At 39.5% G+C, this 17,308-nt stretch overlaps 3 protein-coding genes across 4 annotated transcripts in view; 2 read left to right on the plus strand and 1 right to left on the minus strand.

Annotated features, from left to right (window-relative positions):
- LOC143484773 (secreted frizzled-related protein 5) overlaps positions 1–1,866 on the plus strand; it is a 1,908-nt gene extending 42 nt beyond the window's left edge. The window contains exons 1-4 of one of the 2 annotated variants that reach the window (XM_076983693.1): positions 1–364; positions 881–1,059; positions 1,187–1,276; positions 1,391–1,866. The exon at positions 1–364 is cut by the window's left edge and continues 42 nt beyond it. In XM_076983693.1, coding sequence (XP_076839808.1) covers positions 102–364; positions 881–1,059; positions 1,187–1,276; positions 1,391–1,710 — 852 coding nt within the window. In that variant the 5' untranslated portion in view covers positions 1–101 and the 3' untranslated portion in view covers positions 1,711–1,866. The remainder of the gene's footprint in view (positions 365–880; positions 1,060–1,186; positions 1,277–1,390) is intronic. The other variant, XM_076983694.1, reaches the window with a different exon arrangement.
- p4htma (prolyl 4-hydroxylase, transmembrane a) overlaps positions 1–3,071 on the minus strand; it is a 14,359-nt gene extending 11,288 nt beyond the window's left edge. The window contains 3 exon segments of the mRNA XM_076983691.1: positions 2,070–2,151; positions 2,245–2,437; positions 2,439–3,071. Coding sequence (XP_076839806.1) covers positions 2,070–2,151; positions 2,245–2,437; positions 2,439–2,584 — 421 coding nt within the window. The 5' untranslated portion in view covers positions 2,585–3,071.
- Positions 3,072–3,488: 417 nt separating this feature from the next.
- Positions 3,489–16,547, plus strand: ptges3b (prostaglandin E synthase 3b (cytosolic)). Its single transcript, XM_076983695.1, has 8 exons — positions 3,489–3,634; positions 8,433–8,546; positions 9,217–9,286; positions 9,408–9,506; positions 14,764–14,853; positions 14,968–15,024; positions 15,166–15,190; positions 15,483–16,547. Coding segments are annotated over exons 1-8 (477 nt in total). The 5' UTR covers positions 3,489–3,632; the 3' UTR covers positions 15,503–16,547.
- Positions 16,548–17,308: the final 761 nt, after the last annotated feature.

Genomic DNA, 17,308 nt, shown 5'->3' on the forward strand with positions numbered 1-17,308 from the left:
TGAGGCCCTCAACAGTCCTGTATAAATACACCTATCACTACACCACCCTGACCCAGTTTCCCAACGCTCAGTGAAACTCACTGAGCTAATTCATCAGGACTATGACTCTGTGTGCGCCTACTTTACTACTTCTCCTGCTTTCTCAGAGCACACGGGCCTCTCGATGTCTGCCCATACCGCCTGGCATGGCCCTGTGCCAGGGGCTAGGCTACAACATCATGCGAATGCCAAACCTGCTGGGCCACGAGTCGCCGGGCGAAGCCGTTCAGCAGAGCGGCAGCTGGCTGCCCCTCCTCGCCCGCGACTGCCACCCGTACGCCCGAATATTCCTCTGTTCACTCTTTGCCCCTGTATGCCTCGAGAGGTAAGTGAAGCCAGCGGTCAGATACAAATTCTTGGAATTTTTTTTGGAGCAGTTTTTGGATTTTGCTTGTGTGTGTCATAGAATGTATTCATTGGGTTGTGTGTGTTTATCAGGTTACATTGTTCATTTCAAAGATGTATGTAGACACACGAAGATTAGGAATGAATAGCCTATAACAATGACAGAATTTAGAACTGCAGAAACTAACACTTTTTGCTAACAGGTTTAAACTCACTTTGATTCTTTGAGCAAGTAGTTTCGCATCTAATTGTATTGTGGCTATTAATAAATTTGAACTACATTCTACGTTACAACATTAACTACACAGGGAAACTATACAGCAGGCAAAGGCCTAAGAATGTGACTGAATAACAGACACTGACCTGAATAAAATTCTCCACTAATCATTACAGCAGATGATCCCTTGTATAGCAGTTCTTAAAAAATTATTTTTCCCTCCCATCTTTCATTTTTCCATATCTATGGAAATATTCTTTTCCTTATCCTTTTCTTTAGGATCATTTCGCCATGTCGAAGTTTATGTGAATCCGTGCAGGACAGCTGTGCTCCCATTATGAACTGCTATGGATACTCTTGGCCAAGAATCTTGCACTGTGACCAGTTTCCTAAGGACCATCTGATGTGCATCTCACCAGTGACACACATGTCAAACAGCACTAGCAACACACACAGTGGTAATATGGCAAGCCTATTTCAGTACACAAAAACAGAAACTCTGTGAAAATATGTAGAAAGCCAGAAACAGTCTATTTGATGGTGGCTTGCTCTTGGTTTCTAACTGATGTGTTTTGTTTGTCTCAGCAGTGCCGCAAGCTAGCTGTACAGACTGCGAGTTAGAGGAGACCACGTCAGTCAAAGTGCTGCTAGACCTGCTCTGTAAAAGTGACTTTGGTGAGTTTAGTTGCTCATCTTTTAGTTGGTCAGATGTTGATGAATATGGCGTCTGCTTTATTTTACTTCTCGGTCTTACACGTTCTTCTTGTTCTCATTTCTCCCCCCTTTCAGCTGTGAAAGTACGTTTAGCACAGTCAAACTCCAGCAGCTCGGCAATAGCCAAGTTCTCCCTAGGTTCTCGACTGGACGTCCTTAAGCATGGCCCCTTGTTGGGAGGAGAAATGAAGGGAAGACTGGCCCTGTGGCTAGAGCGGGATGCTACCTGTGTGGGCAACCTCAACCGGCACCATCCTCAAGGGGCTACCTTTCTTCTGACGGGAACCGTGATGGGTGATAGGCTACTGGTTAACAAGGCTTTCAGCTGGAGCAGACACCCACGACAACTCAACCAGGCTGCGCGCAAGTGGAAACATCACCGGTGTAGAGGGTAGTGAGCGGTGGAAGAGAGGGTTAGAACAAGTTGGAAGGTGAGAATGTGAACCATGAGAAAGTGAACCAATGGGCATAACAAATGTGTAACCCTCTTTGCCATGGCAACACAGAAAGGGTTTAAAACTGGGCCAGTGTTTATACATATGTAAATAATGAAAAATATCACTTTTATATATATGTAGCGGTGAATTGATATTAAATGTTTTAAACATCCTATGTAATATTTAGTCTATTCACTGTCTGCTAAAAATGTTATATAACATTACATACTACAAATTCCAAAACACAGGCTGCATATAAATTGGATTAACAGTTCAAAGTAGGTTACTAGTAACTGGACAAGTCCAGTATAGCTCACCGAATAACAGTGGCTTCAAGCTGAGGGTGCGCAAACTGTGAGATCGCTCAGGAGAGAGGGACACCATCTGGGTGTGGCCAACCTGAGCAGAAAACAGACAATGTTTACCCAAATCAATCAATTGACCTGCTTACAAGTGAGTTTAGACACCGGTGCATGAAAAGGTCCTCCATACCCGTATACCCTCCAAACGTGGGAGACGAGAGAGGTGATCTGAAGACATGCTCTGGGAGGTGGCCTGGCGGTCCAGGGGTGGTGGAGGAGGTACACTGCTGCTTCTGTCCAAGACAGGAACCTCCCGGGAGCCGGTGTTATAATGTACATACAGCAGCAGAGCGATTATGTTTATTATGTAAAGGTGGAAGAACTACCACAAAGTATGCACGTGAACACACGTTGCTTCTTTGGAGCCGAAGACAGTCCCGGGCAGGCAGACGCGGGGGTGTCTGGAAATTGGATGTAGATGGTGGATCTGAGCAACTTTCGGTGCTCTGTAAATTCTGGTATTGCACCATCTCGTAGGATTATGGAGAGCGCTTCGCGTGTTCCTGTCTATCTTCTCATTTTGTTGCACGCTCGCTGGTATTAATTTTTAGATAGTTAAATCCCTACAGGACAGCAGCACATATCCTCACGCACATCGTCTTTTAGACATCGCTGTCCGCGATCTAATTGAGCTGGAATACGCAGGCAGCAGCTACAGTGGATCCAAGCTGTGGTCCGACTTGTGTCTGGACCGGGTCTATCGGCTCGCACAGTGAACCCAGCTACGGTTAACTACCTCAATAGCGATATAACGGTCAACCCGGGTGTCAGCGTCATTCATAAACTTCACACCTACCAAATGAGACTCGTGAAAATTAATTGTCATTAATGTACTCCCACAATTAACAGATATTCAAGACGCCAAATAATAAATAATTACAACATTAATGGAGTATGTCAAGAAACCTTAGAATTGTGAAGTCAACCACGACGCTAGCTAACCTTTCAAAATGGCATCCGAACGAGCGACGTATCTGTTTTCAAAATAAAAGGCCTCATTTAGGGCGTTAAGGCGTACTAAGACTTAATTTAGTTTAGTATATCTTTATACAGATTTTGTGCTAAACGTCTAAACTATCATAATATACATAATACACGCCGACTGATTCCCGTGTTTTCTAATATCTTAAAAAAAATAATTTCGAACGGAGTTGGCCATGTCTTGTGCTAATCTAACCAAAACGTATTCCAGATTATCTAAAAATCCATTCTCATGAAAGCTCGCAGTTTCCAATAAACATAGACTATAAAAACGAAGCGAAATAGAAGATACCCTAATTGTATGAAAAATAATGTTGTTGATGGCGTTTAGCTTAATGCCACCTTGCTGCGAGCGTAAATTAAAATAACTAAAATGACACATTCACAAACTCGTAATTTGAAATGAGCTCTAGAAACGTCGGCGGCTCCGGCAGGACCTGTGACGTCGCCCCACACCGCGGAGAAGAGGCGCTCGAGACGTCCAGCTAGAGTAGAGTTCACAATCAGAGAAAACGCCAGGTCAACCACGCCAAAGTCATGTAAGTTTAAATGGCAACTCGGAATAGGTTAGAAATCCTGATTGTAATGTGTTATAATATCGAAACATCACATTCTGTAGAAGACTGAATAGATGTGATGATTATAGCTGGCTAGCCGTTGTTACTTGTAGCGAGGTAACACGTTCTTGATCATAAATGAGGCGCCGTGCCAGCTGGATATAAACACTCTGTTGGGGGGTTTTCTGCTGGTTTACTCGCCTTGCATTTGAGCAACGTTTAAAACACATGAGCTCATGTATAATCGGACGTGTAAAGTTTGTTAGCTAGTATTGCTAGGTGTGTAGCTGTGCTCGCTGCTCTTGCGTTAGCTGATGAGCTGAACTGACATGTGTTGTGTGATCTTGGAGTTTTCATAGCGGACTATCTGGCTAACCTAGCTAAGACAGCTATGTGAACTTGTGCAACTTGCTAGCCAACTAGGCACGTTTTAATCCGGAATGATTGCACGGTGGTTGTGCTGGTGAACGTATTCCATTAAGTTTAGTCTTGGCTGTGCATATTGGCACATGGCTTGGGAATTGTTTCCTGTGACATAGCTAGCCTGCTAACAAAAACTCCCGTTTTAGCCAAAGCTAACAATTCCGTTTAATTAAAACGCAAGGATCGCGTCAGCCTGCGTGCACAGAAACGTATTCCCGGTATCTGATTCTTAAAGACGATCCACAAACAACACGAATGCAGAATTTGCTTGTCTTTATATTTCCGTGTCCATGGCGTCTAGCCGGTTAACTCCACGTGAGCCGAGTAGTGTGCGTGCGACCAGCGCGTGCGACCAGCGCGTGCGACCAGCGCGTGCGACCAGCGCGTGCGACCAGCGCGTGCGACCAGCGCGTGCGACCAGCGCGTGCGGCCGCTGGAGAAATGTGAGCACGTTTCAGGCTGGATTAGGTTCGATTACAAATCACTCAGAAATTGTTGTATATATTTGTTTGTGTCGAAGTAATTAGCTAATTCTATAACAACAGAACATGACTATATATTTTAATGCATGCCATATCAACGTATATTTAGTTCGTACATTAGGACGGCCGATTAAAATAAATTTTTGCCATGAAGTGAAAATAGTTTTTGTTGTAAAACAGTGTGCATAGGCTACTATCTGACGATTGAGTTAATTTAATAATATTGTGCTTATAATTAGATAAATACCTTCATCTGAAAATCTACCGATCCAGTTTTGCAACCACAAAATAAAAGAAGATATTCCTCTTATTGTCCATAGCCAGTTTCTAAACGGAGTTGCTGTTAATTTAATATTTGTGGGTGGCAGACTACTCAGTCCAGTAGTTCTACCATGCCACTGACTGCTGTGTTTACACTGGTCTACCAGCTAAATGGGGCACTAGACAATGAATACCTGCACTCAGAGTGCATGGAATCATGCTACATTCTATATGTAACTGTAAACCTGGTACTGTAGCCAAGAACTTTACTGAAGTAAAAATAATTGTTACTTTTACTTGAGTTATTTTAAAGTATCTTTTTAATTATTAAAGGAAAAAAACGTCAAATCAAAAAATGCTCAAGAAGAGGGCTAATTCATCAGTTCAAATTTAATAAGCAAAATACAAAATCAAAACCGGATTTAGACAATACATCGAAACTCCAGATATGTCCAGAATGCAAATTATCAATCATTTGTAATAAACATTTCCACCTTCAAACAATCTCATACAAGGTAGTTTTGTTTTAAACCACAACACTGAAAGGTGCTGGGTTTGTTTGGTACAATGTTGTTTTAGGCTGATTTACTATGGTGGCCCTGAAAGCAAAAGAAAAACATGCTGCAAATACGCAAAGCAAATTCATTTCTGCAAATTCAGTAATGCTGCAAATCCATTCAACCCAACAGAATTGTTTCACGTCGCTCTGGCTAATAGCATCTGCTAAAAACCCAAAAATGTAAATTCAAAATGCAAGTAGAGGAATTTGCGGGAATGTTCTGGAAGTTAAAATGCATGAAATTAAGGCCAACACACCCATTTGTCTTAAATGTGCTGTTTTAAGGTTTAGAGAGATGTATTTACAGAAATAGAATATTTTACATTGTTCTCATTAATGTATAACCACCTGTTACTAGAGGTGCATGATGTTGGCCGCTGCAATGTTGTGTGCTTAAAAGCACAATATTGAATGTAGTGTTAGGCTATTAGTTTAATTTTGAAATTTCAGCCCATAGTTACAACTGATCCTATAATCAGAAGAAAGAAATGCTAATAGAAATTGCAATTTTTTTGTTTGTCTGGTAAAGTTCAACCTTTTTGTTTGGAAAGTTTCACACCATCATATCAGTGACATCAAAGTAGCTTGGCACTTGACTCGGGGCTCCAGACTGCGACTGGGAATTTGATCAACGCGGTGACTCGCAAAGCAGTTTAGCTGAGCTGAAACTTTATCACTAATCAAAATATATCAGGAGAGATCCTACATAACAGATTACCTGAGATGAGTGTTGCAATGCTTGTTAATTTGTATATTATTATGGAGCCTAGAAAATTATTGGCACCTGATATTTTCCTTTTAGGAGCCACTGGCTCCTTGAGTAATTTCTGTAGAAGACTGAATAGTCATGAGAAATTATGTCATGAGTTTCTAAATGTCAGTTTCAGTGTATTTTTTATTATTTGCCCAGTCCTACATTATTATGGAAGTTATTCTGTGTCAATATAAAAATGTAATACGCATTTGCATTTTTACGTGTTCCACTCATACAAGCAACTTTGAGCTCAAAATTAAAATGCAATAGTTCCATTTACATGTGATGGACATCTATTCGTATTTCATTTACATATACGTTTTGATGCTTTTTTTGTGCCTTCATTAAAATGAAAATGTATTTCCTGATTTAAATTATCAAGTTCATGTGATCATGCAAAGATTCTATCAAAATTGTAATTAAAATGCTATTCGCTTAATGTTTTGCATTCCGTGATAATGCGTTTAAAATTTAATTTTCAACCTCACCACCACACTAAAAAGATGTCAGTATTCAAATATTAATGGAGAAATAGCGCCTCCCCTGTTCGCAATAACATTGATACCAACAGCGCTCAAAATGCATTTTGAAAATGCATTTTGAAAATGCAATCTGAGCAGAATGCATTTTCATTTCCATGGTCTTCCACTACATTCAATTTATAGTCAAATTAGATTCCATCAGCCTTCCAATCAGATTCCACAGCCCTCCACTTTATTCAGCCAATCGGGTTCCACAGCTTTCCACCTCAGGCAGCCAGTCAGGATGGGACTGTAGCACGCTAAGCAGTACAGACGAGTTTTTTAAACATTAGATTTATTAAAAGGGTAGCAGACGAATCCTTATGGTGAATTTACACTCGATTAGTGTGAAAGGTTTATCGAGCAAGTGGGAGACATCTCTGCCTTATCTGGCGCTGATGTGACCGTTATTGCCAAATTGAGCACTGTGAGGTATTTAGACAAAGTAGACGGAGCTGTTTGTCAATGGTTATATTGTACTGAAAAGTCCCAAATATCTTAACTTTAATTAAATAATGTAATATTTAAACCAATAAATAATAACAGTGGTCGAATGAAAGGAAAGATCTATAGGACAGTAGTGAGACTGCTATGTTGTATGGACTGGAGACAGTGGCACTGACAAAGAGACAGGTGAGGGAGATGGAGGTGTCTGAGATGATGGAGGTGTCTGAGATGATGTTGAGATTCTCATTTGGAGTGACGAGGAAGGGTAGGATCAGAAATGAGTTTATTAGAGGATCAGCACATGTAGCATGTTTTGGAGATAAAGGTAGGAGGTAGGAGGGTCTTGAGGATAGAACTTCCAGGCAAGAGGAGGAGAGGTGGACTTATGAGGAGGTTTATGGATGCAGAAGTAGAGGATATGAGAGTGGCTGGTGTGTCAGTGGAGGACACTCAGGACAGGGCCAGATGGAGGAGTTTGATCCACTGTGGCAACCCCTAAACGGAAATTGCCAAAAGAAGAAGAAGAAAAAGTGGTCGAATACTGGGTAGACAATACCATCTCTTTTAATGTGATAAAGCAAATTATATGGTGGAAACGATTCGAAATGTGTATCTGTATAAATATGTAACTTAATTAAGCTGAATGTGCTGGAAAATGTTGAAAATGGACCTTGAAAGTGCCGTACTAGCGACGCAACAGCATGCGGTGCCACTGTTATTGTGTCATTTTTGCTGTGCGGACCCTCGCTCCAGTCGCAACGCATCAAGTATAATATAGCTTTTAGGGTGGTGCAGCAGGTTGCTTTTGAGTCCCTGTGTAAAATAATTAGTCCAGAAACACTTCCATTGTGTTGTGGCGATTCTGAATTTGCAGCGCGTTTCTGAAATTTACTGTACGCGTTGTCATTTTGATGAATTATTTTGCGTATTTGCAGTGTGTTTTGCTTTTGCAGTGCGATGGGCTTTCAGGGCCACTGTAGCACACAATTCAGCGTGCCGCCTGATAGTGAGCTACATCATCAGATTGCTTCCGTTAGTGGCGCTGCTTAAGGCGGGAAATAGAACCAAATGTTTATTGAATTCTATTGCCCAAGCTTATCGTCATTGAGGAGAATTTTATCGTGAAACAAATCGACATCTTTTTATCACTCAGCACAAGTTTGAGACTAACATTAATTGTTTGACCCTATAGGCTATATATTGTAATTGAAACTGAATGCCAAGACCTATTTGGTCAGAAACTAACATTCAGAATTGTTTTTTACAAACCTTTTATTTATTTTTTTATTCAGCTTTTGCAACCTAATATGCTTGCATGCATTTGTTTTATCAGGAACCCAGCAACTGCAAAGTGGTACGATAGGAAGGACTACGTCTTCATTGAATTTTGTGTTGAAGACAGCAAAGATGTGAAAGTGAACTTCGAAAATTCAAAATGTGGTTTCAGGTATGTTGAATTACCACAATTCACTTATTAATACTACAATTACTGATGCAATGGAACTGCAACATATCGCCCACAGCTCAGATGTATGCATTTTATTATTTGATATTTCTATGTGATCAAATTGTAATCGTAAAGAATGCTGATGGAACTCGGCACTCAAGGTTTTGGTTTGTTGAATCTTTGCCATCACATGCGTCTTGTCATTCATGAAGTTCAGTAGCCTTTCTAATCTTTTTATATAATAATTCTGGATTCTGATTTTAAAATCCAGAAAGCTATAAATAAAAGCAAAAATTGTGAAACGCGTAAGGCAAAAAATAAAAGCAAGATGGACATTCAAGTGTTTATGTGAAGCTGCATGATGAATTTTCACAGTTTAAGGTTGGACTAACTTATTTCTGAGTCCAAAGAAAACCACTTTAGTGATTATTTCAGCACCTAAAGTTTCAATGTCTGAGGGGCTTGAAGAGCATGAATTCCTTATGCAGACATGCTTCATACAAATCGTTAATTTAATACTAAGATAAAGTTTACATTTACATACAGTGTTTGTGAGCACAACTATTGAATTCTGACATATCTTGATTTTATTGGTGCATGTGTGTGTACACTGCACTAGAACATGCACCATAAATCTAAACCTAACACCACCTGCGCTTTCTTCTTTTAGCTGTCTTGGAGGGACTGATAATATCAAACACTCAAATGAAATCAATCTCTTTGAAGCCATTGATCAAAAGGTAAGTTCTATAGAATGCATTGAATATTTGTTTTAACTCTGTTTGTGTATCTGAAATAAATCTTGAACTTCTGTTAGGATAAAATAATCAATGAATTAATGATTGTTCCTTCTTGCAATAGGATTCCAAACATAGACGTACAGACCGGTCAGTGTTGTGCTGTTTACGGAAAGCAGAATCAGGGAAAGCATGGCCAAGACTAACTAAAGACAAAGATAAGGTACTACTGTAATTTCACCGAATTTTATCTGAATTAAATTATATATATATATATATTTATTAGAGAGAGAGAGAGAGAGAGAGAGATGTATTTTAGTGAGGTATACAAGGTATCCAAAGAAACGACTTTTCAGACAAGTACAATTGGTGAAGTTTGTGTATGAGTATCTAACAGAGGCGAGCACACATGTGAGCAACATAAGTCACCTACAAAAAGATTGCAGATTTGACTTGAAACTTGGTTCACGCTAGCTGCTCAGCTGTCAATACAGCAAAGGTATATTGTAGTATTTTCCATCTCCTGTCCCTAAGCTTATCCTGGTATTGACTTAAGATTTCACTTGGACTCTAGCGCATGGGTTAAAGCAAGAAATTTTCATTTGACTGAAAATTTTTCCTGGCAAAAGACAATGCCAGCAACTACTGAAAATGTGGTGTAGTTGGGACACAGCCTCTTTTGCCTAATTCTACACAATAAACACATTTATAAAGTATATTTATCTAAACAGCCTGTGTAAGGAGAGAAGAAATAATAATTAAAAATTATTTAAAGATCAAGTCAAATTTAGTGAATCCTGGTGAGTTTTAAAAGGTATGAAGCTCTCTTGTTTTTATCAGATTCACTATCGCATAAACACAAGCAGTAAGATTACCTGCTTTAAGTAGGTATGTTACAAAAAATTAAATGTCCAAAAATGGCAAATTAAATCACACCACTGGATAGAGATTTTAAATACAAACAGAACAAAACCATCCATGTTAAGCCTGGTTTAAGCCTTGAAAGTATAAACCAGGCTTAAGCCTATGTGTCTATGTATACACATTTGTGGGTAACATCTATTTTGGGTATTTTTTATCGCTTCATGTAGTACCTGGTGTATCTGAAACTTAATTTCAGATAGAAATTCCTCAAATGCGTCCATTCTACTAGCGCGGCTCGCGCAAATTTACAAAATTCGAGAGGTGCACGACCTCAGGAATCCACTGCGCGCGAGGCGCTCGCGCACGGGCGGAGCCACAGCGATGACGTCATTTTCGCCGCGCGGACCCTCGCGCCACGTCAAGTATAGGCGCGAGCGGCGCGAGGGTCCGCGCTTCAGCGCAATGAACAAAGTCATGCTTGTTGGGGTCATACACCTTAACAAGGTGGAATTAAAGCACTTGTACGTCACTTTCAAGGTCCATTTCAACACGTTTTCAACGTTAAATTTATTTAAGTTAAATATTTCTACATATATTTGAAATCATTCGCTTTTTATCACATTATTTAATGGTTGTTTATTTTCAAAACGCCCAATCTTAACGTCTTCACGTTGTCTCATGTTTCGTCCTGGAATTACAAGAAAACTGTTCAATCAGACAGATTGTTGTGAAACGAAGTAGTTACAATTTCAAGCATTTTAAAGTACTTTAGCCTAAATTCCAGCACTTTTCAAACCTGAAACACAAAGCAACATTAATTTTTGTCAGGTAAATGTTCATTCCTGTTTTTGAGGGGTGTTTCTTTATACTACCACATATCGTTTCAGACAACACTGTAAAAAGATTGTGACGCGGCAAGTAGCCTCTGCCGTTCGCGCAAGTTTAGCGCGAGGTGTACGGAGTCGCGCGCTCACAGGCAGGAGGGAGGTCACTTTTCTACGTAATGTCCGAAAATCAGAAGGCGGAATGACCGCAAGTCAATCAAATTACACTGCCGTCATCCATCCAGCGCTGCTGAGCGCCAGTGAGAGGATCATATTTCGGCCACAAAACAGATAGCACGCGCGTGTGTGTTGTTTATTATGATTTGACGGATTTTTTCCCCAAAAAAATCAAATGACGGAAATCCGTCGTAGTGACGGAGAACTTTAACCCATGCTCTAGCGTAAAGACTTGTGACTTGACTTGAACTAGGGCTGGGCGATATGGCTAAAAACTATCACGATATAAGCATTTCATATCGGTAGATATAGATAATTATTGATTTTTTTTTTACGTATTTAAAATAAGGACTAGGAGAAAAATATGCTATTTCATGCAAAAAAAGCTCACATGCTGAATCACCCTCCGGTGAATAACATGTTTCAATTATGTGCAGTGTTTTGTAAACATAGGACACATTTAAAGCAAAACTGAGGTAGACACATCTGTAAGATAAAAAGCAAACCTGATAGCCAACACAGTAATTCTCTTTTCTGCCAGCGGGTGTCGCAAAGATTTGTATGTCATTTAATATTTAGTATAAATAAATAAAGATCAATAGTTTTCAAATCAAAATTAATCACAAAGTTCAAACTGATGATGTGTAAAGAAAAAACGGAATTCGTCCGTTTTACGAAAGTGAAAGTGTTTCACTTTCCAAAGTCTTAAAATATATAATTTATTTACTAATATTATATACAAGTTTACATCAACGGTTTTCAAACTGAGTGAGTCTTGCATTGCCTAATAAATGCTTTAGTTTTAGTTTGTAGGAATTCTGCGAATGGTAACCTATTTATGAAGTCAATACCTCAAAGGAAATATCTCACGGGTATAATCCCTCTTTGCGAGGGCTAGCTGTTATGTAAATGCATACATTATGTATGGCTGCTTTTATGCGTTGTTGACACACTGGCATTACAAATGAATTAATTACAATGCAAGTTACATATATAAATGCATACCTTTGCGAGCGATGTAAAACTGAGACGATGGCATGGGCGGTGCTGTTATGACCACTTTTCACTATATAAATTAGTCGGGGCGGCTACACAGTTTGAGTGAAAACTGCTTAGGCGATCGAACATCAACGCAGTTTGCTTGAAAACTCGGTTTGGGCATTTGAACGGTTGCATGCATTATAATGGCAAGTAGCCTACTGGACATGCTGACACAGAAATGTGTCACAGAAATGTCAGCTCGCTGTCGTTTCACTCAATACACGGCCAATAAACCTGATAAATTTGGGATTAAGTTATGGGTGGCCGCTGACGTTGAGACTAAATATATGCTGAACGCAATTCCCTATCTGGGGAAAGATGAAAGCAGGTCGGCTGGTCAACGGTTGTCTGAAAATATTGTGTCGCATTTGATGGCGCCTTTCACGGGTAAAAGACGACATGTAACGACTGACAATTTATTCACAAAGCGAACAAAACCACTATTGTTGGTACGATTAATAAAATCATACGTGAGATGCCACCAAGGTGTTGCGGGCTGGAAAAATAACTAACGATTTACCAGGCATAACCTAAAAAATATATATGCATCCTTAGCATAATGCAACAGACAGTTTCAATTGATAATGGCGCAAAGAAACTGCCTGAAACTGTTTCCAACACGACTAAATGTGGCGTTGATGTTATGGATCAAATGGCACGACTGTATTCTGTGAAGGGATGCACCCGTCGTTGACCTGTAGCGGTGTTCTACTACCTCCTAGACCTGGCTGCAATAAAAAGACAAATATTGTTCAAACTGTGCATTAACGTTAACCGGAGCGACGGAAGTTTTTTCTCGAGACATTTATTTGTAGATTTGTTATGTTCACCATAGCCTGCAATTCACTAATGCCAGGTTCACACTACACGACTTTTCAGTCGTCAGGTTTTTGTGCCGTTCGCACTACACGACTGGTTGTGCTGTAATCGCGGGTCTTTCAGTTGTTGTGCCTTTCACACTACATGACTGATCGGCGACGTGTGCTCACGAATTACACGACTGGGGAATCGCCGACTCATCTGGCTGCCGTCCAAAAACACGAGAACTGTTGACTCACAGTCGCCGATTGGGCTAGATATTAAACATGCTAGATATTTGCCGGGCGTCTGCGATGAGTCGGCGACGGCTTGGCGAGCGTAGTTCACGCTACACGACTGAGCAGCGCCGATGTTTGCTGATTTGCCTCCGACCACAGGTTTCTGTCGGCGATCTACAAAAAACAGTCGGTGACTGAAAAACCAATGGGGAAGCTACTGAGAACAAGGTCACAAGGCACTGATTCTAAAATGTTATTTAGTCACATTAATTTGTTAACATATTGACGTGCAAACGTCACCATTACGAATATTTTGTTTGGGAGGCTCATTCTTCCTTTTGTGCAAAACGCCATCTAGCGTTAATTATGTGTCAGTACCAGCTTCCCTGTGTAAAGACTCAGCGGTCTTTTAATCACCCGAGGCGCGCTTTAAAAAAAATATATCGAACGTTCTATCGAGCGCATTTTCTATTGATATCGATTACGTGTCTATCGCGATACATATCGTTATCGTTTTATCGCCCAGTCCTAACTTGAACCCTAGCCTAAATACTCGTGACTTAACTTGGACTTGACCTTTGAGATCTCTTGCTAAGCCATAAAATCCATATTGGTTCGCCAACAACTAAGGCTGTACCTAGACTCACTGACACTGGTAATGAGGACACAGTGCCACTGGTTCCATATAGATTTTACCTACAGCATCTGCTACGCTTTTAATAAAGCAAGTACTTTGCCCAATACAGCAGGTTCATACTGGCCTCCTTGATGAATAAGGCCTCACTGGGACCATGGATGCATGCTCACTGCTGGCATTTCCAACCAGATAACATAATGCCATATGACATAACACAAAAGTCCTACTACCTGCCCAGTCCGCCATGTACCTGAAAGACCAAACACCTCAGCCATTGCTCTTTTTTATGCATTTTCCCAACTTGCCTGTGTGCTCATCCACAACCCCCGACTAGCCTTTTCCGCTACTCTACGATCATGCTTTCACAGCTGCATTTGTGGAATTGGGTTTAGAAGCTATAAGGGTAGATGTCCACTCAACCACCAAGTCTTGCTTTCAAAAACTATGAACCGCATCCTCAGACGAAAGTGCTAAACAGCTGTTTACTTTCAGAGTACCACCTTAATATAGTTAAGCAATACACTGTGGAACCTATAGCAGAAAGATTCCTATATGTCCTAAATAATTGTGGTTTCCTTTTCAAAGATGTATATTGTTCATATTGCATTACCTGCTATATTGCCCAGACCGTTTTGGTGTTAGTAAATTCCTTCAGCAAAGCGACATTGTTCCAAGTGTAAGGATTTGTTTTTGTTCATTTCTTAACCAATATGTGACCGTTATGTAACATTAACAAATACAAAAATGTTTTGTCTGTGATTTGCACAGTATGATGGCAGCAAGTATCTTCTTTGCAAACCTTGAACCGGTGCAAAAACTGCATACAGCCATAGAGGTTACAGCATGAACTGGTTGTGTCTATCCCATGATTTATTGTACTAATCTGCATTTTTTAAATAGCTAAATTGGTTAAGTGTCGATTTTAACAACTGGAAAGACTGGGAAGATGATTCTGATGAAGAGCTTTCCAACTTTGACCGTTTTTCAGAGGTTTGTTGTGACTTTCCAGAAACAATCTTGAATAGACTTTAAAAATATATATATATATATATATATATATTTGTTTGTGTGCCTGACTAATTTGTGCCTCTGTGTCACTTGTAGATGATGAACACCATGGGTGGAGAGGATGAATTACCAGATTTAGATGGAGCAGATGATGTAAGAACCAGCAATTATCCCTGATATTGCAGCACACGTTCTCCATACATTTATCTGATGTTTGATAATGGGAGTCTTCCAGAACAATCCAAGTTTTTGGTTACCATTTTGTCTAATACACATTGTTCTGTCAATTTTTAGGAGTCTGCAGATAGTGACGATGAAAGTAAGTTTTAATCTGCATATCTTTTGAAATGGTTATACATATTTCAATGACATGTATTTACTAGAAGGAGCGTATATGGTTCCTAAGCTATATGCAAAATCTTTAAAGGATGTTGCTTAGTGTGGTGTTCCACAGTGTTCCTTACTCCCTATGCTGGCAATAATCTTTTAATGTTTAATATTTTTTATTTAATTAAAATTTATGTTAAAATATTATTGTATGATGTGCTGCAAGTCTAAAGCTTCAATCAAGAAGTGCTCATCAGTGTGCTCCTGCTTGTCCCGTGTTCCAGAATTACCGGATCTAGAATAAAGCTGCTGGGGCATTGTGGACAGAAAAAGGAAGAGTGAAACTAGAGACAAAGAAGATATAGGTCATGTCAGCTGTACATGACCTCAAAATGGGAAGAGCTGAATTGAATCAAATGAATGGACAGTCCTATATAACATCATTATATCCACTTGGGGGTTATTCTTCCAGTGCTGTCAACCCAGCCTCCACTGAAGATTAATATGCATAATATTTTATAGAACTTTATTACCACCACCAGTGTGCAGTCCTAGTTTCTGTTAATCTTGAACATTTTTATGTATTTACACTTCATTCTGATGAACCGCACTGTACATGTATTTTCAACAGAAAAGCAATTAGATGTGATGGTAAGCAAAAAGCAATGTATTTAAAATTATACTTTAAAATTCACCTCACCAATATTTTCCTCCCCAGAACTTTAGTTGAAATAGCATAGTTTCCAACCCTCTGTATAAAAATGAGAATTATAGATTTAAGAATATCTAGTACTAATTCCCAGCTATTTAACCCACAGTTAGAGCATCTTAGATTACTGCACTAAACGTACACCCCAAAATTCCTGTTTCTTTTATAGAAAAAAATAGTAACATTTCCATGTTTCAAAAAAATGTAGACTAGTCTTCAATATCTGTATTGAGTTGATGTATCCACTTAAGCCTCTCCTTATCATTACTGTGGACTATTCCAGCAATAGGCATAGTAGAATCTGTAATGACTGTTGGTGTTAATGCGTCATGTGTATGTAGGAGATCCAAGATTGCATTGAAAGATGTTTAATGACACATTTACACATGGAAATTATCACTTTCTTAAAACACGGGCCAAATACTATATTAGTCAAGTCAGTCCATCAGTTCATTTTGGGAATTGCTGATTTACCTAGTTTTATTTATTTACACTTTTTAATGAGACTTTGAAATTTGTTAAATCTAATGAACCGCTTCAGGCTCATTGTTAATTTTTACCAGTTAACCAGTTTACATGTTGCAGTATATCCCAGTAATTGGGTTTTGTAAAGTTATAACAAATAAAAGCATAATGTTGAGCTCTTTCTGTTTTTTCCCCCTTTTATGTAATCCATACGATGTGCAAGTAACCGTTTTATTGTAAAAATAGGTTCTTACATAGCTCAGTTGGACCAGCTATGTTTGATGCCATTCCAGCAGGTTTGTTTCTTCTTGTGATAGGTGCGTAATGATGGTCACGTAAGACAATTGCACTTTAAAAATTCCTCTACTCTAAAAGGCGTGAAAGCACCTTTATTATTCTGAAGTAGTATTCGGTATTTTAAAATGAAGAGTGCGCCGCAATTTGGTGGTATTTAACGTCAAGGCTTAATTTTGGAGCATCATCGAACATCACAGTAGCTGGACTTGGCACTCATGACTTAATGGCGTGGGGTCCTAGCGCCCTTCCGCCACTGACCACTCCTAGCAGTGTAGGTTGCTATGAGCAACATGCGCAGAATTTTAAAGTAGGCTGCTATTCTAATAATGGCACGTTCAATTGTTCAATTATAGTTTGGGGTGCTTTCTAAAGGAATTCGAATTAAGTTCATGGAAGGGGAAACTTGAAAACAACTTTGACAACTTAAAATATACGTAGTCCACAACGTATTTTTTACCATGATGGTTTATTTTAATGCCCAACAAATAAACTAGGAGAACTTAATTGGCTTCATCAATGTTCTTCACATAGTGTGAATAATTCGCTAATTAAAGTGGCTGCCATAATTAACGTTAAACCGCAGTGAGTGGATTATTTGACTGCCCTAGAGTTTATGAAGGTTTCCCGGGCTAAGTTTAT

This window comes from Brachyhypopomus gauderio, chromosome 21 (genome assembly GCF_052324685.1).
Source record: "Brachyhypopomus gauderio isolate BG-103 chromosome 21, BGAUD_0.2, whole genome shotgun sequence".
In the NCBI taxonomy this organism is placed as follows: Eukaryota; Metazoa; Chordata; class Actinopteri; order Gymnotiformes; family Hypopomidae; genus Brachyhypopomus; species Brachyhypopomus gauderio.

What these genes read in the sequence shown, in the direction of transcription:
- ptges3b (XM_076983695.1), top strand. An exon ending in AATTCAAAATGTGGTTTCAG is followed by an intron (nt 8,547 to 9,216) that starts GTATGTTGAATT and finishes TTCTTCTTTTAG; the next exon opens with CTGTCTTGGAGGGACTGATA. An exon ending in ACTTTGACCGTTTTTCAGAG is followed by an intron (nt 14,854 to 14,967) that starts GTTTGTTGTGAC and finishes TGTCACTTGTAG; the next exon opens with ATGATGAACACCATGGGTGG.